We start from the raw sequence: 26815 nt of genomic DNA on the forward strand, positions 1-26815 counted from the left end.
ACCTATTTAGTGGGAACAGTCTACTCGAACACAATCTGTTTCCTTGGTTAGTAACACTCTTGCCTCTGAATCAGAAGGTTATGGGTTAGCGTCCCACTCCAGGATTTGAGCAGAACAATCTAGGCTGACCATCCACTGCAGTACTGAGGGAGTGCTGTACTGTTGGAGCTGCCGTCTTTCAGATGAGACCTTAAACCGAGGCCTCTTCCGCCCTCAGGTGGACATAAAGTCCCATGGCACTATTTCGAAGAGCAGGGGAGTTACCCCTGGTGTCCCGGTCAATATCCCTCAATCAACTCACAAAATTATCTGGTCATTATTACATTGTTGCTTGTGGGATCTTGCTGTGTACAAATTGACTGCTGTGTTTCCTACGTTAAAACAGTGACAACTCTTCACAAATTACTTCATTGGCTGTCAAATGCTTTGTGATGTCCAGTGATCATGAAAGGTGTGAGATAGTTGTAAGTTTTTAAAGAAATGGGCTATATTATTCGCCTTTCAATCTGAGGGAATCATTCCAGAGTGCAGTGAGCTATTTGAAAATAAGTACGAGAGGCTTGCACAACAGCTACCCCATCTCCCGAGGGCTCTTGGGCAGATATCATCTGGCCTGGCCATCTTATCTATTTTCAAGTTCCAATTTCCACCTAAAACAATATGTTCATCTATATCAGGATTGTCCAACATATGGCCCGCAGGCCCCCATCCGGCCTGCCAAAGGTTTCCATGTGGCCCACGGATGTAAACTGTACCGAGGGCCATCCCTGGAAATGAGAAATTCCACATTGTCAGAGCAGCTTTTAAAAAAGATTGCAAGTTAGTTTCACTGCTGACAGATCCTGACATCAGGAACAGCAGTTTCTGAACTTGAGAGAGAGAGCGGGAACTGAGAGAGGACAGACAGCGAGACGGGGACAGGCAGAGAGAGGGGTCGAGAGACAGGGACAGGCAGAGAGGAGGGGTCGAGAGACAGGGACAGGCAGAGAGGAGGGGTCGAGAGACGGGGACAGGCGGGGTGGGGGTGGTCGAGAGACGGGGACAGGCGGGGGGGGTGGGGGCGAGAGACTGGGCCAGGCAGAGAGTGGGGGGGGGGGGGGGGGGCGAGAGACGGGGCCAGGCAGAGAGGGGTTGAGGGCGAGAGACGGGGCCAGGCAGGGAATGGGGGCAGAGAGAGAGGGAGCGAGTGATCAAGATCACTCATGACAGAATGAATCTATCCAGAATTCTCTGCATCACTACAAGTGTGCTGGCAAACATTGACTACTTGTGCAAGCAAAAAAAATTCCAGGTATCTCACTAAATCAGTGTCCAACATAGTGACCAGAAAGTAAGTTAATAAAGCAATCTTCTCATTTAAAGCTTCACAAAAATGCAGCTTTGTTGTTTTTTGATAGTAAGATACATTTTAATGCCTTTATCTTTCTGAAATTGTCTCTCCGACCCCCTGTGTAAGACAAAAATTGTAATGTGGCCCCCAACGCGAAAAGGTTGGACAACCCTGATCTATATTAACAGATTTTAATATTAAAACTAACAGTCGAGTATCATCTTCAAAAGTGAAGGCTGATGCAAAATATTCATTTAATGTTTTGGAAAAAATGGGGTGCAGATATCTTCACTTGTATGAAATTTGCTCTGCTGTTAGGCAATGCCATTTAAATGGAGGGAAGCAAGTGATTTCAGGTTTATTTACATTGCACATTTGAACTTTTTTTAATTTTATATTAGTCACATAATGTCAGAGGTAATGGCAGAAAGCAATACCAAGATACTCCAAACCAGAAGAAGAAGCCTAATGGAGTAAATAATCAAGTCAAACAATACCAGATATTGGTGAGTTTTTGTTATATATTTAGTCAAAATTCTGAATTGCTCCAATGCAAATTGAAAATGTTTGTGAAAAGGAACAAAGTTTGTTTATAATTCCAACATCAGTCATAAAATAGTGTCTTTTATGATTAAGGAAAAAGCTCACTTCTAAGTCTGGAATGTTGGAGATTAAAAACATTTATCTGAGACTCATTTCTGGTCTACATAACAGTTTAGTAAATCGGTGGGGTGTTGCAACACTTTAACATTTGTAAAATGGTGCCATTTTAGATTATGTACCAGAGTCCTCAGTGTTGTCCTTGACTAATGGTGACCCCCAATTGATACTGCCCCTGCAAGTGTGGAGACAAGATGCTAACTCTGGTTGTGACACATCTCATGGTTAGCCAAAATTTAGTTTCTCAAATGGCAGGACTAACTACTTTACAGGGCACAGCAGTTGCAAGTGTGGCACAAACACTGGTACCCACATTGGTGTACGCTGACAAATTAATTCTTCCTTAACCTAAGCAGAAATTAATGATCATTTTCTGGTAGCCAACCCTTGTTGATGATATGCTGCTGATGCTGACTTTCCAGAAAATGTACCAGTAATGGAAAAAACATGGGATTTGTAGAAGCTCATGTTGGACTAATTTGAGAAAGTTGTAGGAAGGAACATGGGAACAGGAGTAGGCCATTCACAGGGAAGGAAATCTGCTGTCCTTACCTGGTCTGGGCTACATGTGACTCCAGACCCACAGCAATGTGGTTGACTCTTAACTGTCCTCTGAAACCACCATAAAGTCTGAGAAAAGGAATGAAACTGGACGGACCACCCGGCATCGACCTAGGCACTGGAAACAATGACGGCAAACCTAGCCCTGTCAACATAGGAGCAAGAGTAGGCCATTCAGCCCATCGAGCCTGCCTGGCCATTCAATATGATCATGGCTGATCATCCACTTCAGTGCCTTTTTCCCACACTATTCCCATATCCCCTTCTGTCATTTGTATTTAGAAATCTGTCAATCTCTGCTTTAAACAATCTCTGCAATGACTGAACTTCCACAGCCCTCTGGGGTAGAGAATTCCAAAGATTCACAACCCTCTGAGTAAAGAAATTTCTCCTCATCTCTGTCTTAAGTGACTTCCCCCTTATTTTGAAATTGTGTCTCCTAGTTCGAGACTCCCCAGCCAGGGGAAACATCTTGGCTGCATCTACCCTGTCTGTCCCTTTAAGTATTTTGTAGGTTTCAATGAGATCACCTCTCATTTTCGAAACTCGAGAGAATACAGGCCTAGTTTCCCCAATCTCTCTTCATAGGACAGTCCCGCCTTTCCGGGAACAACTCTGGTGAACCATCGTTGCACTCCCTCTATAGCAATAATATCCTTCCTAAGGTAGGGGGAACAAAACTGCACACAATACTCCAAGTGCAGTCTAAGCAAGGTTCTGTAAAATTGAAACAAGACTTCACTACTCCTGGATTCAAATCCTCTTGTGATAAAGGCTAACATACCATTAGCCGCCTTAATTGCTTGCGGCACCTGCATGTCAGCTTTCAGTGACTTATTGACGAGGACACCCAGGTCCCTTTGTACATCTACACTTTCTAATCTCTTAGTGGATAACCTCACATTTTTCCACATTATATTCCATCTGCCACGTTCTTGCCCACTCACTAAGTCTGTCCAAATCCCCTTGAAGCCGCTTTGCATCTTCCTCACAACACACATTTGCACCTAGTTGTGTGTCATCCACGAACTTGGAAATACTACATTTGGTCCCCACATCTAAATCATTGATATATATGGTGGGGCCCATGCACTGATCCCTGCAGTACCCCACTAATCACAAACTGCCAATGCGAGAATGACCCGTTTATTCCTACTCTCTGCTTTCTACCTGTTAACCAGTCCTTAATCTTTTCCAGTATATTACCTCTTATGCAGAGTACTGGGCTAATGGGAAGATTCTTGGTAGTGTAGATGAGCAGAGAGATCTTGGTGTCCAGGTACATAAATCCCTGAAAGTTGCCACCCAGGTTAATAGGGCTGTTAAGAAGGCATATGGTGTGTTAGCTTTTATTAGTAGGGGGATCGAGTTTCGGAGCCACGAGGTCATGCTGCAGCTGTACAAAACTCTGGTGAGACCGCACCTGGAGTATTGCGTGCAGTTCTGGTCACCGCATTATAGGAAGGATGTGGAAGCTATGGAAAGGGTGCAGAGGAGATTTACTAGGATGTTGCCTGGTATGGAGGGAAGGTCTTACGAGGAAAGGCTGAGGGACTTGAGGTCGTTTTCGTTGGAGAGAAGGAGGAGGAGAGGTGACTTAATAGAGACATATAAGATAATCAGAGGGTTAGATAGGGTGGATAGTGAGAGTCTTTTTCCTCGGATGGTGATGGCAAACACGAGGGGACATAGCTTTAAGTTGAGGGGTGATAGATATAGGACAGATGTTAGAGGTAGTTTCTTTACTCAGAGAGTAGTAGGGGCGTGGAACGCCCTGCCTGCAACAGTAGTAGACTCGCCAACTTTAAGGGCATTTAAGTGGTCATTGGATAGACATATGTATGAAAATGGAATAGTGTAGGTCAGATGGTTTCACAGGTCGGCGCAACATCGAGGGCTGAAGGGCCTGTACTGCGCTGTAATGTTCTAATTCTAATTCTTATCCCATGTGCTTAAATTTTGCTGACTAATCTCCTGTGGGGGACTTTTTAAAAAGTCTTCTGAAACTCCAAGTATACCACGTCCCCTGGCTCCCCTTTATCAATTCTGTTAGTAACATCCTCAAAAAACTCCAACAGGTTCGTCAAACATGATTTCCCATTCATAAATCCATGTTGACTATGCCCAATCAGATCATTATTATCCAAGTGTTCATTTATCACATCCTTTAGAATAGCTTCTAACATTTTCCCAACAACTGATATAAGGTGAACAGGTCTGTAGTTCCCTGTTTTCTCTCTCCCTCCCTTCTTAAATAGTGGGATGACATTTGCAACCTTCTAATCTGCAGGAACCGCTCCAGAATCTATAGAATTTTGGAAGATGATCACCAATGCATCCATGATCTCCATAGCTACCTCTTTCAACACTCTGGGATGTAGGATATCAGGTCCTGGGTACTTATCAACCTTCAGCCCCATTAATTTCTCCAATACAACCTTCTTACTAATACTAATTTCCTTCAATTCCTCATTTCCCCCTAATTCCTTGGATCCCCAATTCTGGGAGATTTCTTGTATCTTCCTCAGTGAAGACGGACACAAAGTAATCATTTAGCTTCCCTGCCATTTCTCTATTCCCCATTTTAAATTCTCCTGACTCTGCCTGTATTGGACCCACATTTGTCTTAGCTAAACGTTTCCTTTTTACGTACCTGTAGAAACTTTTACAATCCATTTTTATATTTTTTGCTAGCTTAATTCCTAATCCCTAATCCCTAATTCATATTCTATTCTCTCTTTCTTTATCAGTTTCTTCGTCCTCCTTTGCTGTCTTCTAAAATCCTCCCAATCCTCAGGTTTACTACTATTTCTGGCAACTTTATAGGCCTTTTCTTTTAATCTTATACAAGCCTTAACCTCCTTTATTATCCACGGTTGATTGCCTTTACCTTTGAGGTTTGTGTGCCTTGAAGGAATATATGGTTGCTGTAAACTATGTAATATTTGGCGATGTGGGCGTCGCTGGCTAGGCCTGCATTTATTGCCCATCCCTAATTGCCCTTGACAAGGTGGTGGTGAGCTGCTTTCTTGAACCGCTGTGGTCCATGTGAGGTAGGTACACCCACAGTGCTGTTAGGGAGGGAGTTCCAGGACTTTGACCCAGCGACAATGAAGGAACGGCGATATAGTTCCAAATTAGGATGGTGTATGACTTGGAGGGGAAATTGCAGGTGGTGGTGTTCCCATGCATTTGCTGCCCTTGTCCTTCTAGTTGGCAGAGGTCGCAGGTTTGGAAGGTGCTGTCGAAGGACCCTTGGTGCGTTGCTGCAGTGCATCTTGTAGATGGTACACACTGCTGCCACTGTGCATTGGTGTTGGAGCGAGTGAATGTTTGTGGATGGGGTGTTTTGTCCTGGATGGTGTCGAGCTTCTTGAGTGTTGTTGGAGCTGCACTTATCCAGGCAAGTGGAGAGTATTCCGTCACACTCCTGACTTGTGCCATGTGGACAGGCTTTGGGGAGTCAGGAGATGAGTTACTCGCTGCAGGATTCCTAGCCTCTGACCTGCTCTTGTAGCCACGTTATTTATATGGCTACTCCATTTCAGTTTCTGGTCAATGGTAGCCCCTAGGATGTTGATAGTGGGGGATTCAGTGATGGTAATGCCATTGAATGTCAAGGGGAGATGGTTAGATTCTCTCTTGTTGGAGATGGTTGTTGCCTGGCACTTGTGTGGCACGAATGTTACTTGCCACTTATCAGCCCAAGCCTGGATATTGTCCAGGTCTTGCTGCATTTCTACACGGACTGCTTCAGTATCTGAGGAGTCGCGAATGGTGCTGAACATTGTGCAATCATCAGCGAACATCCCCACTTCTGACCTTATGATTGAAGGAAGGTCATTGATGAAGCAGCTGAAGATGATTGAGCCTAGGACACTACCCTGAGGAATTCCTGCAGTGATGTCCTGGAGATCAGATGATCGACCTCCAACAACCACAACCATCTTCCTTTGCGTTAGGTATGACTCCAACCAGTGGAGCGTGTTCCCCTGATTCCCATTGACTCCAGTTTTGCTAGGGTTCCTTGATGCCATACTCTGTCAGATGCAGCCTTGATGTCAAGGGCAGTCACTCTCACCTCACCTCTTGAGTTCAGCTCTTTTGTCCATGTTTGAACCAAGGCTGCAATGAGGTCAGGAGCTGAGTGGCCCTGGTGGAACCCAAAATGAATGTCACTGAGCAGGTTATTGCTAGGCAAGTGCTGCTTGATGGTACTGTTGATACCTTCCATCACTTTACTGATGATTGAGAGCAGACTGATGGGGCGATAATTGGCTGGGTTGGACTTGTCCTGCTTTTTGTGTACAGGACAAACCGTGGCAATTTTCCACATTGGCAGGTAGATGCCAATGTTGTAGCTGTATTGGAATAGCTTGGCTAGGGGCGCGGCAAGTTCTGAAGGACAGGTCTTCAGTACTATTGCCGGAATACTGTCAGGGCCCATAGCCTTTGCAGTATCCAGTGCCTTCAGTCGTTTCTTGATATCATGCGGAGTGAATCGAATTGGCTGAAGTCTGGCATCTGTGATGCTGGGGACTTCAGGAGGAGGCCGAGATGGATCATCAATTCGGCACTTCTGGCTGAAGATTGTTGCAAATGCTTCTGCCTTATTTTTCACGCTGATGTGCTGAGCTCCTCCATCATTGGGGTTGGGGATATTTGTGGAGCCACCTCCTCCAGTTAGTTGTTTAATTGTCCACCACCATTCACGGCTGCTTGTTGCAGGGCTGCAGAGATTAGATCTGATCTAAATGATCTGAATTGAAGGATTTTAGTATTAGGAAGGAGGTTATATTGGAGACATTAATAGGGCTGAAGGTTGATAAGTCCCCAAGACCTGATATTCTACATCCCAGAGTGTTGAAAGAGGTAGCTATGGAGATAGTGGATGCATTGGTGATCAACTTCCAAAATTCTGTAGATTCACGAGCGGTTCCTGCAGATTGGAAGGTCGCAAATGTCGCCCCACTATTTAAGAAGGGAGGGAGAGAGAAAACAGGGAATTCCTGACCTGTTAGCTTTACATCAGTCATTGGGAAAATGCTGGAATCTATTCGAAAGGATATGATAAATGGACACTTCGATAATAATCTGATTGGGCACAGTCAACATGGATTTATGAATGGGAAATCAAGTTTGGCGAACCTGTTGGAGTTTTTTGAGGATGTTACTAACAGAATTGATAAAGGGGAGTTGGTGGACGTGGTATACTTGGATTTTCAAAAGGCCTTCGATAAAGTCCCCCACAGGAGGTTGGTTAGCAAAATTAAAGCATATGAGATAGGAGGTAATATACTGGCATGGATTAAGGATTCGTTAACAGGCAGAAATAAGAGAGTAGGAATAAACGGGTCATTCTTGCGTTGGCAGGCTGTGACTAGTGGGGTACTGCAGGGATCAGTGCTTGGGCCCCAGCTGTTCACCATATATATCAATGATTTGGATGTGGGGACCCAAATGTAGTATTTCCAAGTTCGTGGATGACAAAACTAAGTGGTTACGTGTGTTGTGAGGAAGATGCAAAGCGGCTTCAAGGGGATTTGGACAGACTTAGTGAGTGGGAAAGAACGTGGCAGATGGAATATAATGTGGAAAAATGTGAGGTTATCCACTTTGGTAGGAGGAACAGATGTGAAGAGTATTTCTTAAATGGTAAGAGATTAGAAAGTGTAGATGGACAAAGGGACCTGGGTGTCCTTGTCAATAAGTCACTGAAAGCTAACATGCAGGTGCAGCCAGCAATTAAAAAGGTTAATGGTATGTTAGCCTTTGTTGCAAGAGGATTTGAGTACAGGAATAGTGAAGTTCTGCTTCAATTGTATAGAACCTTGGTTAGACAGCACCTGGAGTACTGTGTGCAGTTTTGGTCCCCTTACCTTAGGAAGGATAACCTGTCTCTAGTTGCAGAAATCAACAAGCGCATGGGAAAGGCTTCCACTGCTATGTCCAGACTGGCCAAGAGAGTGGGAAAATGGCGCACTGACACGGAACACAAAAGTCCGAGTGTATCAAGCCTGTGTACTCAGTACCTTGCTCTATGGCAGTGAGGCCTGGACAACGTATGTCAGCCAAGAGCGACGTCTCAATTCATTCCATCTTCACTGCTTCCGGAGAATACTTGGCATCAGGTGGCAGGACCGTATCTCCAACACAGAAGTCTTCGAGGCGGCCAATATCCCCAGCTTATACACACTACTGAGTCAGCGGCGCTTGAGATGGCTTGGCCATGTGAGCCGCATGGAAGATGGCAGGATCCCCAAAGACACATTGTACAGCGAGCTCGCCACTGGTATCAGACCCACCGGCCGTCCATGTCTCCGCTTTAAAGACGTCTGCAAACGCGACATGAAGTCCTGTGACATTGATCACAAGTCGTGGGTGTCAGTTTCCAGCGTTCGCCAGAGCTGGCGGGCAGCCATAAAGGCGGGGCTAAAGTGTGGCGAGTCGAAGAGACTTAGCAGTTGGCAGGAAAAAAGACAAAAGCGCAAGGGGAGAGCCAACTGTGTAACAGCCCCGACAAACAAATTTCTCTGCAGCACCTGTGGAAGAGCCTGTCTCTCTAGAATTGGCCTTTATAGCCACTCCAGGCGCTGCTCCACACACCACTGACCACCTCCAGGCGCTTACCCATTGTCTCTCGAGATAAGGAGGCCAAAGAAGAAGACCTTAGGAAGGATATTATTGCCATAGAGGGAGTGCAACGAAGGTTCACCAGACTTGTTCCCAGGATGGTGGGACTGTCCTATGAAGAGAGATTGGGGAAACTGGGCCTGTATTCTCTAGAGTTTCGAAAATAAGAGGTGATCTCCTTGAAACCTGCAAAATACTGAAAGGGATAGACAGGATTGATGCAGCCAAGATGTTTCCCCTGGTTGGGGAGTCTGGAACCAGGGGACACAATTTCAAAATAAGGGGGTAGCCACTTAGGACAGAGATGAGGAGAAATTTCTTTACTCAGGAGAGTTGTGAATCTTTGGAATTTTCTACCCCAAAGGACTGTGGAAGCTCAGTCATTGAGTATGTTTAAAGCAGAGATTGACAGATTTCTAAGTACCAATGACTTAAGGGGATATGAAGATAGTGTGGGGAAAAGGCCTACTCCTGTTCCTGTGTTCCTATTGTGTATTCCTTTGCCTGGTTTGACCTCCCCAAATGCATCACCTCACACTTTTCTGTGTTGAATTCCATTTGCCATTGATATCTTCCTGCAGTCTACAGCTATCCTCCTCGCTATCCATCATGCAACCATTTTTTGTTGGCTGCAAATGTCTTGATCATTCCCCCTACAATGATTTGGACATAAATAATACATACGACAAAAAGCAGGGGACCCAGTACTGAGCCCTGCGGTGCCCCGCTGGAAACAGCCTTCCAGTCACACAAACACCTGTCAATAATTACTCTTTGTTTCCTGCCACTCAGCCAATTTTGTATCCAGTTTGCCATGTGGGACCTTGTCAAAAGCCTTGCTAAAATCCATGTAGATCACATCAACTGTACTACCCTCATCAATCTTCTTTGTCACTTCCTCAAAAAATTCAGTCAAGTTAGACACGACCTTCCCTTAACAAATCCATGTTGACTATCCTTTCTAAGTGACAGTTTATCCTGTCTCTCAGAATTGATTCCAATAATTTGCCCACTACCGAGGTTAGACTGACTGGCCTATAGGTATTTGGTCTATCCCTCACTCTCTTTTTAAACAAAGGTACAACATTAGCAGACCTCCAATCCTCCGGCACCACACTTGTATTCAGTGAGGATTGGAACGTGATGGTCAGAGCATCCACTATTTCCTCCCTGGCTTCTTCTAACAGCCTGGGGTGTATTTCATGTGGCCCTGGTTATTTATCAACTTTCAAGGATGCTAATCCCCTTAATACTTTCTCTCTCCCTGTGTTCATCACATCCAATACTTCAGACCCCTCTTCCTTAACTACAGTGCCTGCATCATCCCCCCTCTTTTGTGAAGCCAGATACAAAGTATTCATTACGAACCATGCCCACATCTTCCCCCTCCACACACCAGCTACGTTTTGGTCTTTTATGGGCCCTACTCTTTCCTTAGTTATTCTTTTACTCTTGATGTATTGATAAAACGCCTTTGGGTTCTCCTTGATTTTGCTTACCAATATTTTTTATGGCCCTCTCTTTTTCCTAATTTCCTTTTTGATTTCACTCCTCCACTTTCTATACTCCTCACGGCTTTCTGAAGTATTGAGTTCTTGGTATCTCACAAGCTTTCCTTTTAAACATAAGAACATCAGAACTAGGAGCAGGCAATTCAGCCCCTCGAGCCTGCTCCGCCATTCAGTTCGATCATGGCTGATCGCATCTTGAGCTCAACTCCACTTTCCTGCCCGTTCTCCATAACCCTTCAACACATTTCTAATTAAAAATCTGTCTATCTCCTCAAATTTACCCAATGTCCCGGCATCCACCGCACTCTGAAGTAGAATTCCACAGATTCACGACCTTTTTAGAGAAGTAATTTCTCCTCACCTCTGTTTTAAATCTGCAACCCCTTTATCCTAAAACTATGACCTCTCGTTCTAGATTGCCCCACAAGAGGAAACATCCTCTCTATGTCTACTTTGTCAATCCCCTTAATCATTTTATATACCTCAATTAGATCTCCTCTCATTCTTCTTCCTTGAACAGAGGCCCAACCAGTCCCCATCCACCACTACCTTCCTCCGCCTGGCTGAAGATGTTCTCACATTGAACGACTTCTCCTTCAATTCCATTCACTTCCTTAATGTAAAAGGGGTTGTTAAGGGTACCCGCATGGGTCCTAGTTATGCCTGTCTTTTTGTGGGATATGTCGAACATTCCTTGTTCCAGTCCTACTCAGGCCCCCTCCCTCAACTCCTTTTCTGGTACATTGATGACTGTATCGGTGGCGTTTCCTGCTCCCGCCCCGAACTGGAAAACTTTATCAACTTTGCTTCCAATTTCTACCCTTCTCTCACCTTCACATGGTCCATCTCTGACACTTCCCTTCCCTTCCTCGACTTCTCTGTCTTCATCTCTGGGGAAAGGCTGTCTACTAATATTCATTATAAGCCCACCGACTCCTACAGCTACCTCGACTACACTGCTTCACACCCTGTCTCCTGTAAGGACTCCATTCCATTCTCCCAGTTTCTCCATCTCCAATGCATCTGCTCTGATGATGCAACATTCCACGACAGCGCTTCTGATATGTCTTCTTCCTCAACCGAGGATTCCCCCCTACTGTGGTTGACAGGGCCATCAATCGTGTCCGGCCCATTTCCCGCACCTCTAACCTCACCCCTTCCCCTCCCTCCCAGAACCGTGACAGGATTCCCCTTGTTCTCACTTTCCACCCCGCCAGCCTCCACATCCAAAGGATCATCCTCCGCCACTTCCGCCATGACCAGCGTGATGCCACTACCAAACGCATCTTCCCCTCCCCTCCTCTGTCGGCATTCCGAAGGGATTGTTCCCTCCGGGACACCCTGGTCCACTCCTCCATTACCCCCACCACCTCGTCCCCTTCCCCCGGCACCTTCCCATGCAATTGCAGGAGGTGTAATACCTGCACTTTTACCTCCTCTCTCCTCAGTATCCAAGGCCCCAAACACTCCATTCAGGTGAAGCTACTTGTACTTCTTTCAATTTAATATACTGTATTCGCTGCTCACAATGCAGTCTCTGCATTGGGGAGACCAAACACAGATTAGGTGACTGCTTTGTGGAACATCTCTGCTCAGTCCGAAAGCATGACCCCGAGCTTCCAGTTGCTTCCCATTTCAACACACCCCCCTGCTCTTAAGCCCACATATCTGTCCTGTGCTAGTTGCAGCGTTCCAGTGAACATCAACTCAAGCTCGAGGAACAGCATCTCATTTACCGATTAGGCAGGCTACAGCCTGCCGGACTGAACATTGAGTTCAATAATTTCAGAGCATGATGGGGCCCCCCTTTTTATTTTCAGTTTTTTTTTTTTCTTTTTTATTCTTTTTTCTTTTTATTTTAGTTTGTTTCATCATTTTTCTTACCATGTGCATGTTTGTGCTTTGGGCCAGGGCTGTTCATTTTTCTGTCCATTAACACCCTCTCTGCACTAACGCTTTGTCTTTCAACACACCATTAACATACCATTTGTCTTTGCTCCATGACCTTCTGGTCAGTTATTCTCTGTGACCCTGTCCTATCAACACATTCACTTTTAATCGCTTGCCCCACCCCTGCTTTATTTGCTTAAAACCTATTACATTTCTAACCTTTGCCAGTTCTGATGAAGGGTCACTGACCTGAAATATTAACTCTGCTTCTCTGTCCACAGATGCTGCCAGACCTGCTGAGTATTTCCAGCATTTCTTGTTTTTATTGCACCTTAAGAATTCTGTTCCTTCCATTCCTTTCACACTAAAACTATCCCACTTAATATTGGGGTAGTTAAAATCCCCGATTGTTTTGCACTTGCAGAAATTTGCCAACATATTTGTTCTTCTATCTCCCTTTTGACTGTTCGTGAGTCTATAGTACACTCCCACTAGCGTGTGGCACTGGGAGTAATCTGGATGTTACTATCTCTGAGGTCCTGCTTTTTAATGTCTTACCTAACTCCCTAAAATCTGCTTTCAGAATCTCATTGCTTTTTCTACCTATGTTGTTGGAACCAATGTGAACAATGATCTCTGGCTGTTCACTCTTCCCCCATTTCATCAAAACATTCAATTAGATTAGTCAAGCATGATCTGCCTTTTAGAAATCTGTGCTGGCTATCCTTAACTAACTCAAATCTCTCCAAGAGTGCGTTGATTTCTTCCCCCCCGATTATTGTTTCTAAAACTTTACCAACCACTGTTAAAACTAACTGGCCTGCAGCTGCTAGGACTATCCTTATGCTCTTTTTCTTGAACAAGGGTTTCACATTTGCCACTCTCCAATCCTCTGGCGTCTGCCCTGTATCCAGGGAAGATAATGGCAAGCCCTTCCACTATCTCCATCCCCACTTCCTTTAGCAATCTGGGATACAAGTGGTTAATTCAATGCTAAATCATGTACAGGAGATGGAAAAGATGGGATTAAGAGAGATAAAAGAAAAAGTAAAAAGTTATTTAAATTTAATTATTAAAATCACCAGCTTAATTAAATTCTGATGGAATGAGACTAAGGCCGGGATTTTTCCCTCTGCGAACCCGTTTCCGTTTGGACTGGGGATCCGACCCGTAGTTTGCAGTTCCCCGGCCTTGAACTGTGCTGAGGCGGGACTTCCACCGACTTTAGCCAGGAAGTCCCGCCTAATGGAGCTGCCGGCTGATCAGTGGGCTAGCAGCTCTTCGTCCCAATAGCGCCACCGGGAGTGGTGGCCACTGCTGGGACTGCAGCCCCACTTGAAGAAAATGTCGGGGAGCCCCCGAACCAAGTTAAGTTTTTGTTGCCTCACCAGGGGTGATCTTTCGGGCCCCAGCTGGGCAAGAGTAGTCGATTGGGGGGGTACGAGTTGGGTGTTGGGGCCGCAGGAGCGGCCCTCCATTTGGCACAGGGTACCCGATCATGAGGGCATCCCTCCCCCAGGCCTTAATTGAGCTGCCTGCTTTTGTCAGTAAGTGGCCACTTAAGGGCCTTGATTGGCCTGGGGCGGGTGGGCCGTTTTTCACTGCCGCCGCCCTGCGTAAAGTGGCATCGGGAGTGGGTCAGGAAGGGCCCCCCCCCCCCCGAAACTCCGGTTCCATTTTACGCACCCCCCCCCCCCCCCCCCCCCCCCACCTTCCCGCTCTTTGGAGGGGGCTGTAAAATTCCGGCCAATGGCACTGAAAATTAACTTGTACAAGTGTAGAGAGGTTGTTGACAGTTTTAAGACTTATCGTGCCATTTAAAAAATGTACTTAGTGGAATAGACAATCCCTAACTCTTTGAGTTTAGTGCTGCAACTTCACGCTGTTCCACGACTTTTAATGCCATGTCTCTTGATGAGATGCTGTTACAGTGAAGCTTCTGGAGGAGTTTGGTAACTAAGACAGCAACTTCAAGATTTCCGTGTTTAATTGCGCAGAAATTGCTGTCCAAATTTCTCTTCGATAATGGAGAGTGCTGAAAACATCACCGTTATTTTTACTGCAAAATCTGGGCCATTGTGTTAATCTGATAGTTCAAGATGAAAAGCTCTGGCCCTGATGTGCTCTAAGCTGGCCTCAACATTCAGTGGAATAGTTGCTGAAAAATTCCTTTGCATGCTATTTTAATATAGGTGTTAACCACTCGGCTGCCAGAGGAAACTAACCCCCAACTTGTGTATAGATTTCCACCTTTTATAATTTAGGGCAAAGCAGTATAAAAAGTTTGTGGAGAATGAAATAAATACCTTTATAGATCTGGTCTTCAATGTTTGAACATAGGCCAACATCCACATTTAAGAATGCTATTCTATCCATAAATGCAGTTTATGGTATGTTATGGAGTCACACAGCACCAGAAGGATAGATTTGATCTGAGTCAGGTAGTGTCAGAGGCATTGAAAATTATCTCTGCTTTCTCTGGATTAGACCAGGGAAATTCAGTTGTGTTTTTCATTTTCCCTTGACCTCAAGTGCTTCTGTGAAGACTGGATTAGCCTTGCTTATGATGCTACCATACTTGAGCAATCTTATGATACTCACTGTCTCTGCTAATGGGAAGTAAAGCCAACTTGTTGAGCTATTACAGGAATTCTGGTACTTGTAAAACTGTGGCTGGAACTTTATGGCCCCCAAACAAGCAGGCTTGTGGGAGATGGGTGGTATAAAATTGAGTGGGAGATGGGTGGTGGGCTAATTCTGACCCCCTCCTGCCCCTGCTGCAGTTTTATGCGGGGCGGTGGTGGCGAGAAATGGCCCGCCCACCACATCAAGGCCCTTATGTGGCCAATTAACTGGCACTTAAGGGCCTTCTCCCACCGCGGGTATTTTGCCCTCAGCAGCCGGACGGCAAAGGCCTGAAGAACCCCGCCATAGTAAAACTGGGCAGCCTTCTTGCGGGTGGGGGGGGGGCACCCTCCTGATCGGGCACCCTGTGCCACACAGAGGGCCACCCCCGAAGCCCCAACCCCCATTCCCAACACACAACACTCTCTTCCCACCCCCCCCCCCCCCCCCCCCCTTGCCTCGCAGGGGCCTGGCTGATTGTCCCTGGCGAGGCCTCAAAAACTTTCCGTAGTTCCGGGGCATCCTTCCTCTTGCTGTGGTGGCTGGGTGTAGTCCCAGCAGTGGCCACCGCTCCTGTTTTAGAAAGTGGCCAGAAGTAAAAACATGCAGTCCAATGAAGCTAAGTCTAGTTATCCATGTATGGTACTTGTAACATTTTAGTATAAATGTTTCCTTTGACTTGATAAGTTTACAAGGGAAGTATAGAAAAGTTATTCCACATTTTCTCTTCACAGGCACTCTACTGCAAGCTGAATAAGCCCAAGACAGGGCTTCTGTTAACTGATCTACCTTCCATTAACTGGGCACTTAGCCTCTATTTCTGGCATGTGCTTCTATATCTAGTGCAGATATGTAACTTGTGGAGGTTAGCATTCCTCTGATGAACCACAATTTAATGTGCTATGCCCATGTCTTAATGGCTATCTGTTGGTAACTTCAGCTTGTTTGTTTTAAATCTTTTAGAAATCTGATAAAAAGTTTCAGCCAAGACGATTACAGGACAATTTTGAAATGGGTAAGATCACTTTATAATGTCCTCCAATGTTGTGAATATATACCACTAAATACTGTTGTGCAGAATTTGACGCTTACGTGCATTCAGATTTAAAAATCATTTTGTCTGTAGTATTGAAGTACAATTATCTTTTTTTTTCCATACAGATGCAGTTTGTGAACTGTGCAGCTCTAATCAGCTCTTGGAATATACTGGGACATGCGAATCAGGTTCTGATCTCTCTGATTCCTGCAGCGGACACTCCAATTTTAGTTTTTCATCCAGGGCCTTTCTCAGCTTCAAGTTTGATCGAGATGCAATTATGAAATGCTTTGACCTATGACAGCGTGTTGGGCTTTCACATGAAGAGATCAGAAGGTTGCATGGAACATCTTGCATGATCAATGAAAAACTGACCTTTCCACCCTTGGGTGTTCCAGAGCCTGAAGGATTTTAAAAAGTAGAGGGTGGGATTTTTAAAAGTGGGCAGAAATGAATGTGATGAGGTCATGTTTAATGCAATTTTGCCTTTCTACACAAGTACCTTTTCAGTATTTGCAACTGGCCATTGGTTTTCTTTTTAAGTGATTATTTTATGAGTGCAATACTGGAGAGGAGAATTTTTTCTTTTTTTCCAAATAAACTTTCCTTCCTTTTTTCTCCCCATTGCCCCCCCCCTCCCATTACTTTAGCTTGGATATGACACTTACTGCTGAATGTGCAAGTACAGATGAAAGATATCTAGCTTTTTGAGTGGGTATTTGGAAAGGCAGGACAGAATGGATTGTTGCAGCATTATACTTCTGTTTTCTGTAGTTTAATGAATCACATTTATGGTGATATTCATGCACTAACCAGATAGTGCATATTTTTTGTTCCCTGTTTGTTCCTTTGCAGATCTTCCATTGTTCTGAATGGTCTTCAGTGTTGCTGTAGTTACAAGATGTTCAACTGTGTTTTCAGCTTATTGACTGTTCATTTCTGGCAGTTGTTCCAGATCCATTAGTAGTAAATGATTTTTTTTCCTATTTATTCAGTAACTTTGGTGCAACTTCAAGGAAATTTCTCATTTTATACATGGGTCAGATATATTAACACTCTTGAAGTTCATTGTGAGAATGGGAGACTGACTGCTGATTTTTAAAACCCTCTCAGGCTCATTGTCCTTTCAGTCATTTAGTGTATCAATAAATCAATGATTGGACTGCACAGACTTCCAATTTGGTCTGTAAGTTCCAACAATCTACTGTCTCAAATATTACAATGAGTGACTCAGCAACAAATCAGTTTTATTAAAATTAATTGATTCCATTGACTACAGCTTAATGCTTTTAAAAAAGGAAACTATTGGCTAGATAATGCACTTTGATGTGATAATCACAAATATTGACCCGAAACTTTGGAGATCTGAAGGATGGACAGTTTGTAGTTAAAACTTGATCAGCCTTAATCACTACTGAACATTGCTCCTCTGTACAAAGTTACCCAAATTCATTTTGGAAATAGACTTGGTGAGATGAAAGGCACTCTTCTTTGAAGAGTGATTTCAGGTCTCTTTCCAGTTAACTCCCTACTTAATAGACATGCAACCTTGACTGCCATCCTACTGCAGAAAATGAAACCTCAGAAGTCATGACCTCATGATTTTGTTGTTCAGTTGTACAACCCAAAACCAAGTACCTGTCACACACATTATGGTTTATTATAAAGTGATTTTTATATTGAGAAATTTAGAAGATTGCTAAATTGAATTTATTTTCAATTTTCTGCTTATCCTGCTCAACTTGTCTTCATGGCATTGCAGTGCATATGTATAAAGCAGAAGCAACATCCAACTAAATTATGATGGTAGACTGTTTAATAACAAGTAATTATCCTTTGTTAAACTTTATAACCTTATGAACACAATAGGATTTTAAAATTGTTACAATATTGTAATAAAGGATACATTTATTTGTTTGTCCCATTTTCACCTCCATCATCAAGTGGAAGAGTTTGATTGAAAAGGATGATATTCTTCAAATGAGACTGAGCTTTTATTGAAAATAAAATCAATTTGCATTAGAATAGATTTCTTGGGTGGAAGTTTATTTCAAAACTGTGTGCAAGTCTTACATAGAGTCTTTTACGGCATAGAAGGAGGCCATTCAGCCCATTGAGTCCATGGCGGTAGAGTTTCTGCTTTGGGCACAATTGATCTGGGCGCAAATTATGCCCAAAATTGTGCTACTTTTGAGAAGCATTTCCTCTGGCCCCCGCCCCCCCACCCCACCCCAAGATTCTGCACAAACTCATTTGCATGTTGGCAAACAAAATCTCCCATGAACCAGCACAATCGGACAGTGTTTTAGAATGTTTTTTTTAAATTCCTTGATATATTTAAGAGTGGCAACTTGGTGCAGTTTGGTTGTACAGCTGAAAATGGGTTTATCACAAAAATTTTATTCAGTGTCTAGTCCACCACCTATGTGTAACCTAATTTTAAATAACTGAAAATGACTTTAAAAATATATACAGAATTGTTTGCTAGTTTTTGTGGACTATAGGAGCCAGTTTCATTTTCAAAAGCTTTTGTAATGTGCCTATTAGTGTCCTTTCACCCAAAAGAACCAGCTTAATTTTTAAAGCCTCCTCGAAGACGTGCGGAAGAATGCAATTAACAGAAACTCCCAATGGTAATTATTTCAATCTGGGCATGTGGCCAGTTTGGTGGCCACAAATTCTTTTGTAAACTAACGCAAAAGATTGTGGAAACGCAATTTGCACTTAAAATTCTGCAATCTTTCGTACCGGTTTCACCGATTTTGGGCAAATTGTGCTGAAAAGACCAGTACAGCAGAGTAGAAACTTCAGGGGCTGAATTTTATAAGCCCCCCAGTGTTGGGGGTCATGGCGGGGAGGGGCACGGAAAATACTTCCGGGGAGGCCCGCCACGGGCCTCAAGGCCGAGAAGGCCCCACTGCAATTTACCGACGGTGGTGAGGTCTTGTGGCGTCCTCTCTGCGATGGAGACTCTATTTAAATATGTTAATTACATTAAAATTAATGAATAAAGACTTGTAGCGACAGCCGTCCCATGCCAATATTCCGGCTATTTGCCGGAAGTCCTGCACCTTCAGATCTAGATCCAAGGCGTAACACAGGTGGGGAGGGGGGAGGAGTGAAATTTTCAGGTCCAGGAGGGGTGGTGGGGGAAATTGCAAAACCTTACGCAATTGGTGGAGGGGATGCTGGGAAGGGGTTGAAGGGTAAAATGGAGAAAGTTCAGGGGGGGAAAGGTTAGAATCTAATTTTTAATTTTTTTGGCTGGAAAGGGCTATTTAGATATTGAGTACTCATTGGAGGGGGTGGGAGAGGGGTTTTAAACTGATAGTTTCCACTTTCCTGTTTTCACACCTGTCACTTTAAAAAGTTAAACTGCAGGGCCTGAAGCCCTTTAACTGCCGGATGTTGTTGGGGCGAAGTGCCCGCCTCCTCTCCATCATCAGGGGCGGGTGCTTCGCCCTTCCTTGTAAATGAGCTGCCGCGTGAAAACGGAAGCGAGCGAATAAAATTCAGCCCCAGGTCTCTGGCTTTTATTCTGATCTATAGGCATAACAAAAGTGTTATAGGGAAACTTCTTGAAGTGTTAACTTAAAAAAAAAGAATTCTGGTTGGATGAGGCCACTGTGATTTTTTTTTTAAAAAGCTTAATGCCTGTGAGTTTACCAAAATTGTTGCCCAGAAATAAAGCAATAGACAAATATCTAATTTTGTAATTCAGTGCTATTAAATACCATTTCTTTGAAGCATAAACTGTTCCAAGAATGGAAGAAGAAAGCTGTTAAGTTAAAAAGAAATGACTTGATCCCACTGCCTTCTCCAATCCAGTTCACTTTGGATAATGTCTGCTTAAATGAATTTATAATGTGGATTTTCTCAGCACAGATTATGGTGTGTGATATGTCAAAATTAGCATTGATATGTCAAACTTATTGTGCAGTAACATTTTTATAATGTTTTTTAGCTAGCTGCTAGTATTTTCTGTGGTTCATATTGATGTATTTATTGGCTCAGTATTGCATCCATTAGTACACACTGGCTGCAAGTTTGATTAAAGATTAACCATTTGCAAAATAAATCTCTGCATATTTATAATTGGGAAAAATTTAGAGTTCAGCATTGGTAGAAAATACAAAATTGGATAGTGTAAAGTACACCTTTATTAATTCCTTTCATATAAAAACCGGAAGATTTTAGAAATCTGTCTTCTACTTATTGAGATCTGACTGCACCATTTGTACCATTTTATCTATCCTCACTACAGTTCCTTCTGATAATTAAAATACAACTCTGTTGCTGAACTGCAAAGAAAATCTCTCTCCTCCCAATATATTCTTACTCTGTGATGGGAAAGGGTTTTGATTCCATGCTTGGACCTCTGCTGCTTTTAAGTGCCCACTAGGAAACGTATGCTTGTGTGTACTTCTCCAGAGTGATAACCCCCAGCCCTACCTCATCACCCCATCCGTCGCCCCCTCCACTGCCTCTGATTTGACACGCTGCTTGTCCGACAGTCAATACTGGATGATCAGAAATTTTCTCCAACTAAATACTGGGAAGACTGAAGCCGTTATCTTTGGTTCCTGCCTAAAAGTTCATTCTCCAGCAACCAACTTCATCCCTCTCCCTAGCCACTCTCTGAGGCTGAACAAATTGTTCACAACTTTTCCATCCTATTTGACCCTGATTGAGATCTGACATTATCCTCTGCATCACCAAGACAACCTACTTCTACCACTGTGACTGTGCCCGCCTCAGCTCATCTGCTGCTGACAGCCTCATCCATGCCACGTTGCCTCTAGACTCAGCTATTCCGATGCTTTCCTGGCTGGCCTTGCACCCTCATTAAACTTGAGCTCTTCCAAAACTCTGCTGTCAATGCCCTTACTTGCACCAAGTACCGTTCATCGCCGCTGTGCTCGCTGTCCTACATTGGCTCTTGGTCCAGCCATGTCTCGATTGTAAAATTCTCATCCTTGTTTTTAAACCCCTCCATTACCTCCCCACTCTCTATCTCTGTAACGTCCTCCAGCCCTACAAACTTCCAATTCTGGCCTCTTGCGCATCCCCGATTTTCATCATTCTGCAATTGCTGATTGTGCATTTAGTTGCCTGGGGCCTAAGCTCTGGAATTCCCTCCCTAAACGTCTCCACCTCGCTCCTCTTTTAAAACCTACTTCTTTGGCCAAGCTTTTGGTCACCTGTCCTAATGTCCTATGTGGCTTGATGTCAAATTTTGTTTGATGAAGCATGTTGGGACATTTTTACTATGTTAAAGGTGCTATATAAATGCAAGTTGGTGAAGAATGTTGATTCTGCACACTCTTACTGCACCCCACCCCCCCCCCACCATTTTGAACATCAGATCACATCTATCATGGATGACGTAAAAAGTAAAGATCATTTGCTGTGCCACAGCGACATACTTTGATTTCACTGTGGCTAAATGTATCCCTATCAATTAAATCAGTTAACTTAATTCGAATCTGGGACCCTCCTCCTGTTCTGTATGTCTAGTTGCTGGATAAACTTGCAGATGTTGATGGAGTCCTTCAATATTTAAGTCAAAATTCCATGGATTGTACCTTCAGTCCCACCAAAAAGAATATGCTGGCTTCACTGATGTCATTGCCAAAATGTACTACATGAAGGAACATGGCTGGTGCTGAGATGATTAAGAAACCACAACAGGTGGTTGAGTACAAAAGCAAAATACTGTGAATGCTGGAAATCTGAAATCAAAACAGAAAATGCTGGAAATACTCAGCAAGTCTGGCAGCAGCTGTGGAGAAAGAAACCGTTAATGTTTCAGCTGGTTTAAGTAGTTGGCAGAGGATTTTGATCAGTATTTTATGTGTAAAAATAATTAGAAATCTTGTGAGGATAAAAATACAATTTGTTCCTTTGCGTACTTAATCATCAATATTAAAAAAGAATGTTAAAATAATGTTAGTTATTCTGAAACTGTTGTGGTTATATATTGTAAATAGATTTGTGAAGGTTTCAAAATTAGATCAAGATACCTGACAGAAGTACAATTGAGTCAATGCAAATAATGGAACATTTTAGTAGGTTATAATGGCATAAATGGTTTCATATAATGGGACTTAAATTGAGTATAATACTAAAAGTTACCCAAACCTCAGAGACCCTTTCCCATGGTTTAACTTCTCAAAATGACAATTATTAGATAGCTGTGAACTTGAAGGTCCTGTGTAGGAGGAAGCTCCAAGTTAGATTAACTTGTGTACTTTAATTTTTGTTTTGCTCCTTGCCTTGTTGCATTTTATTTTCCATAATGCACATCTTCATGTTCTTATACTTAAATGCACTGTTCCTGCTCTTTTAAATATTTTGTATTTTACTGACCACCTCTGAATTGGTTTGCAAGGTGTTCAGTCAAATATACATTTTCAGTGCTGAAGTAGATAGTTCAAAAAACTAACTTTTTCATTTGACCACTTGTTTGAGACATCTTATTGCATATTTTGAAGCCCTGACAGATGAAAGACAAAGGGAGTCAGGGATTTTCTTTTAGAGCAAAAAAATGCTAGTTTTAGTTTTATTTGTTGTGATGATGAAACTTAAAAAAGTAAGCATCTACAGTTCTTGTAATCTATGAAAGTCCATTTTTAAAGAAGTGAACCAATTGCACATCATTTTGTGCTAAATTGTGCAGCGAACACTGATCAATGTGACAGCTAATGCTTTTCCCTATTGCCAGAAGAGCAAGTACTTGCGGATTTTGTTTTCAAAGTGTTGCCTTAATTAAAGATCAATTATACTGAATTGTAAGTTGAAAACTATCATTACTGTGTAAATGTTTTAAAATGCTTTCAAAATGCAAACAAAAGTGGTTAATTGGTGACTACAGATTTGCAGTGGAGTCGATGTGTAAACTTTGACGTGATCATGAAGCGCAGTGGTTAGGGCGGCACAGTGGCTAGCACCGCAGCCTCACAGCTCCAGCGACCCGGGTTCAATTCTGGGTACTGCCTGTGTGGAGTTTGCAAGTTCTCCCTGTGTCTGCGTGGGTTTTCTCCGGGTGTTCCGGTTTCTTCCCACATTCCAAAGACTTGCAGGTTGATAGGTAAATTGGCCATTATAAATTGCCCCTAGTATAGGTAGGTGGTAGGGAAATATAGGGACAGGTGGGGATGTGGTAGGAATATGGAATTAGTGTAGGATTAGTATAAATGGGTGGTTGATGGTCGGCACAGACTCGGTGGGCCGAAGGGCCTGTTTCAGTGCTGTATAACTAAACTAAACAGGCAGTGCTGTTTCGCTTCATTTGAATGTCTCAAATTCTAGTAGACCTGACCTGAAATGTTAACTCTGCTTCACTTTCCACAGATGCTGCCAGACCTTCTGAGTATTTCCAGCATTTCTTGTTTTTATTTCAGATTTCCAGCATCTGCAGTGTTTTGCTTTTATTAAAATATTGCAATTTTGAATGCTAAATGAGTGTAGTACAGCATCGATGTACATGTCTGATCAAGCCACTTTTCACGGTGATTTATGTTTTATTTTAAATGCTGTCTTTTTTTCCCTGTGGATCCAAAGTGATTTTACACAAATGTTCTAATTCCAACTAAAATCCTGATTTACTTCCGATAAAATTAGATGGTTCGTCTGATTTTTGTTGGAGAAATAATTTGATTACACTTTTAAACCAGATTGATTTGTTAGCAATAAATGGTAGAAACTTTAATTTTCCTCACTAGTACTTGAAAGTTTGTGTGCAGCCTTGTGTGTTGAATGCCACCTAAAACATGCCATCATTGCTCATTAATTAAAAAAGTGTATTCATTAATTTAGTAATTTTTAAGATTTTATTTAGGATTTGGATATTGCAAACAAAGCTTTTGTTCTGAAATACCACGTTCATTTTTTGTTTAATGTGATGGGTTCTGGTAGATATTGGAAGTGCAGAGACGCAATACTCTTATAAATATGTGTTCAAATGTCATTACGAAGCAGTACTCTTGGGCATTTTTTAAAAACATATTAGTACTGGAAGAAAATTACCTAGTACAGTAAAGATCATAAATTGATATTTTATGGCAAGTAAGCCATCTTTTGGCAAGTGCTCTTTTTAAAATGACTCAGTCATTCAGAGGTTGTCTTGCAGTTTTTATTTTGCTTTTGGGGCAGGAGGGGAGGAACATGATGGTACAAAATAATCCTAATGTGCTAATACAATCAAAGCTCAGACCACACTGTTGCCTAAATTCCATGTAAAACCAAATATTATTTGGTTTATTTTTAGATTCTGCTTTCATTGGACACTAGTCCCTTTTGTGTAATAGACACAGTACTGTGAAATTTTAGCTTTGCTTTGCATTTCATGTGATATTGTGTAAATGGTTGAGTTGCAGCTTGAGATTATTTCATATTTGCTGGTAGTTCATTTTTATACTAAGATTGTTTTGAGTTACATTTAACAAAAGTTTTGTAATATAATTTTACACTTTTATAGTCACTGATATATCTTTCATTTTGGGAAATCTCTTTTCAGTACTGCAAAATTTTTATGCATCAATTTTACCTGTTCAGGTTTAATGAGAGCAAAGTAACACCTAGATTTGAAGCGAAAGACACACAGTGCTCTTACACATTTAAAAAAAACTTGCATTAGGAATGTCATAGAGTCGTACGACATAGAAACAGGCTCTTCGGCCCACTGCGTCCATGCCGACCATAATGCTTATACTAATCCCACCTGCCTACATTAATTCCATATCCCTCTACGCCTTGCTCATTCAAGTACCTGTCCAGATGCCTCTTAAATGTTGCTACTGTTCCTGCGTCCACCACCTCTTCAGGCAGCTCATTTCAGATACCCACTATTCTTTGTGTGAAAAAGTTACCCATTTGATCCCCTTTAAACGTCCTCCCTCTCACCTTCGATCTATGCCTTCTAGTTTTAGTCATCTGCTCAACATTAGGTTGTAACTGAGTGGCATGATATTTTTAAAAGGTATCTAATTCCATACTTTGAACATTAATGAAAGTATTGAGCCTATAAAAATAAATGAGAATCAGTTTGCATTCTGAGAGTTCTCTTTCCCTATTTTGAATCTATTTGTATTCTGAATTGCAGCTGATTGAATTTGTTTTTGAACAATGCAATTGATCATGCATGGAAGCTGAAAGATTCCACGTAGCATTCAAATGTTGTATTAAGGTGTTTTTAAATAAAATACTTTTTCCCTCTTGACCAAAGATCACTGTATGCATTTAAGGGAGAGGGGAGACGAAAGAAAAGAAAAACTTGCATTTATATAGCACTTTTCATGACCACCGGATGTCTCAAAGCACTTTACAGCTAATGAAGTACTTTTGAAGTGACAGTTTATCCTATCTCTCAGAATTGATGGTAATAATTTTCCCACCACCAAGGTCAGACTCACCGGCCTCTTATTATTTGGTATATCCGTCGCACCCTTTTTATACAATAGTACAATGTTTGCAGACCTCCAATCCTCTAGTACCTCACCTGTATTTAGTGAGGATTTGAAAATGATCCTCAGAGCATCTGCTATTTCCTCCCTGGCTTCCTTTAACTGTCTTGGATACAATCCATCTGGCTCTGGTGATTTAGCCACTTTCAAGGATGTCAGACCCTCTAGTACTTCCTCTCTCATTATGCTTATCATACCTAATATTTCACGCTCTTCCTCTTTAACTACAATGTCTGCATCATCCCTCTATAATAATATTCTCCACTGTTAATAATTGATAATATTCACTGTCTACACCACCTCTAGTAGTTCAAAAATTCTAATATCCATCTCCTATATGAAAACTGAAGTGATATTAATGTGATATTAGAAAAAGCAAAATACTGCAGGTGCTGGAAATCTCAAATAAAAACAGAGAAGTTTGTGGTTAATTAAGGTTTCAGGTTGACCTGAAATATTACGCCTCTCTCTCCTGACCTGCTGAGTGTTTCTGGCGTTTTCTGTTTTTATGTATTTGTTTATTTACTGGTCCTCCAAGTATCGAAGCTCATATTTCTTATATACATGCTGCCTCCTCAGTGACATCATCTGAAAATACAGTATCAGTTTCCACATGTATGCTGATGACACCCAGTTCGACCTCACCATCACCTCTCTCGACCCCTCCATTGTCTCTAAATTGTCAGACTTCTTGTCCAATATCCAATACTGGATGAGCAGAAATTTCTTCAAAATAAATATTTGGAAGACTGAAACCATTGTCTTCGGTCCCTGCTACAAACTCTGATCCCTAGCCACCGACTCCATTCCTCTCACTGGAAACCATCTGAGGCTGAACAAGACTGCTCGCAACCTCTGTGTCATATTTGACCCTGAGATGAGTCTCCAACCATATATCCGCGCCATCACTAAGACCGCCTATTTCCAACTCCATAACATCGACCGACTTTGCTCCTGCCTCAGCTCAGCTGCAGCTGAAGCTCTCATCCATGCTTTTGTTACTTCTAGACTTGGCTATGTCAATGCACTCCTTGCTGGCATCCAATGTTCTACCCTCCATAAACTTGAGGCCATCCAAAACTCTTCTGCCCATGTTCTAACTCAC

General features: G+C 42.7%; 1 protein-coding gene across 6 annotated transcripts in view; it reads left to right on the forward strand.

Moving 5' to 3' along the window:
• dcp2 (decapping mRNA 2) overlaps nt 1-25431 on the forward strand; it is a 48279-nt gene extending 22848 nt beyond the window's left edge. For 3 of the 6 annotated variants that reach the window (XM_068029845.1, XM_068029844.1, XM_068029848.1), the window contains 4 exons: nt 1732-1836; nt 15945-16075; nt 16174-16225; nt 16372-25431. In XM_068029845.1, coding sequence (XP_067885946.1) covers nt 1732-1836; nt 15945-16075; nt 16174-16225; nt 16372-16530 — 447 coding nt within the window. In that variant the 3' untranslated portion in view covers nt 16531-25431. Of the gene's footprint in view, nt 1-1731; nt 1837-15944; nt 16076-16150; nt 16226-16371 lie in introns of all 6 variants that reach the window. The other 3 variants (XM_068029847.1, XM_068029846.1, XM_068029849.1) reach the window with 3 other exon arrangements.
• The last annotated feature ends 1384 nt before the right edge of the window (nt 25432-26815 follow it).

The sequence above is a fragment of the Heterodontus francisci genome, chromosome 4, assembly GCF_036365525.1.
Source record: "Heterodontus francisci isolate sHetFra1 chromosome 4, sHetFra1.hap1, whole genome shotgun sequence".
NCBI classification, from domain to species: Eukaryota; Metazoa; Chordata; class Chondrichthyes; order Heterodontiformes; family Heterodontidae; genus Heterodontus; species Heterodontus francisci.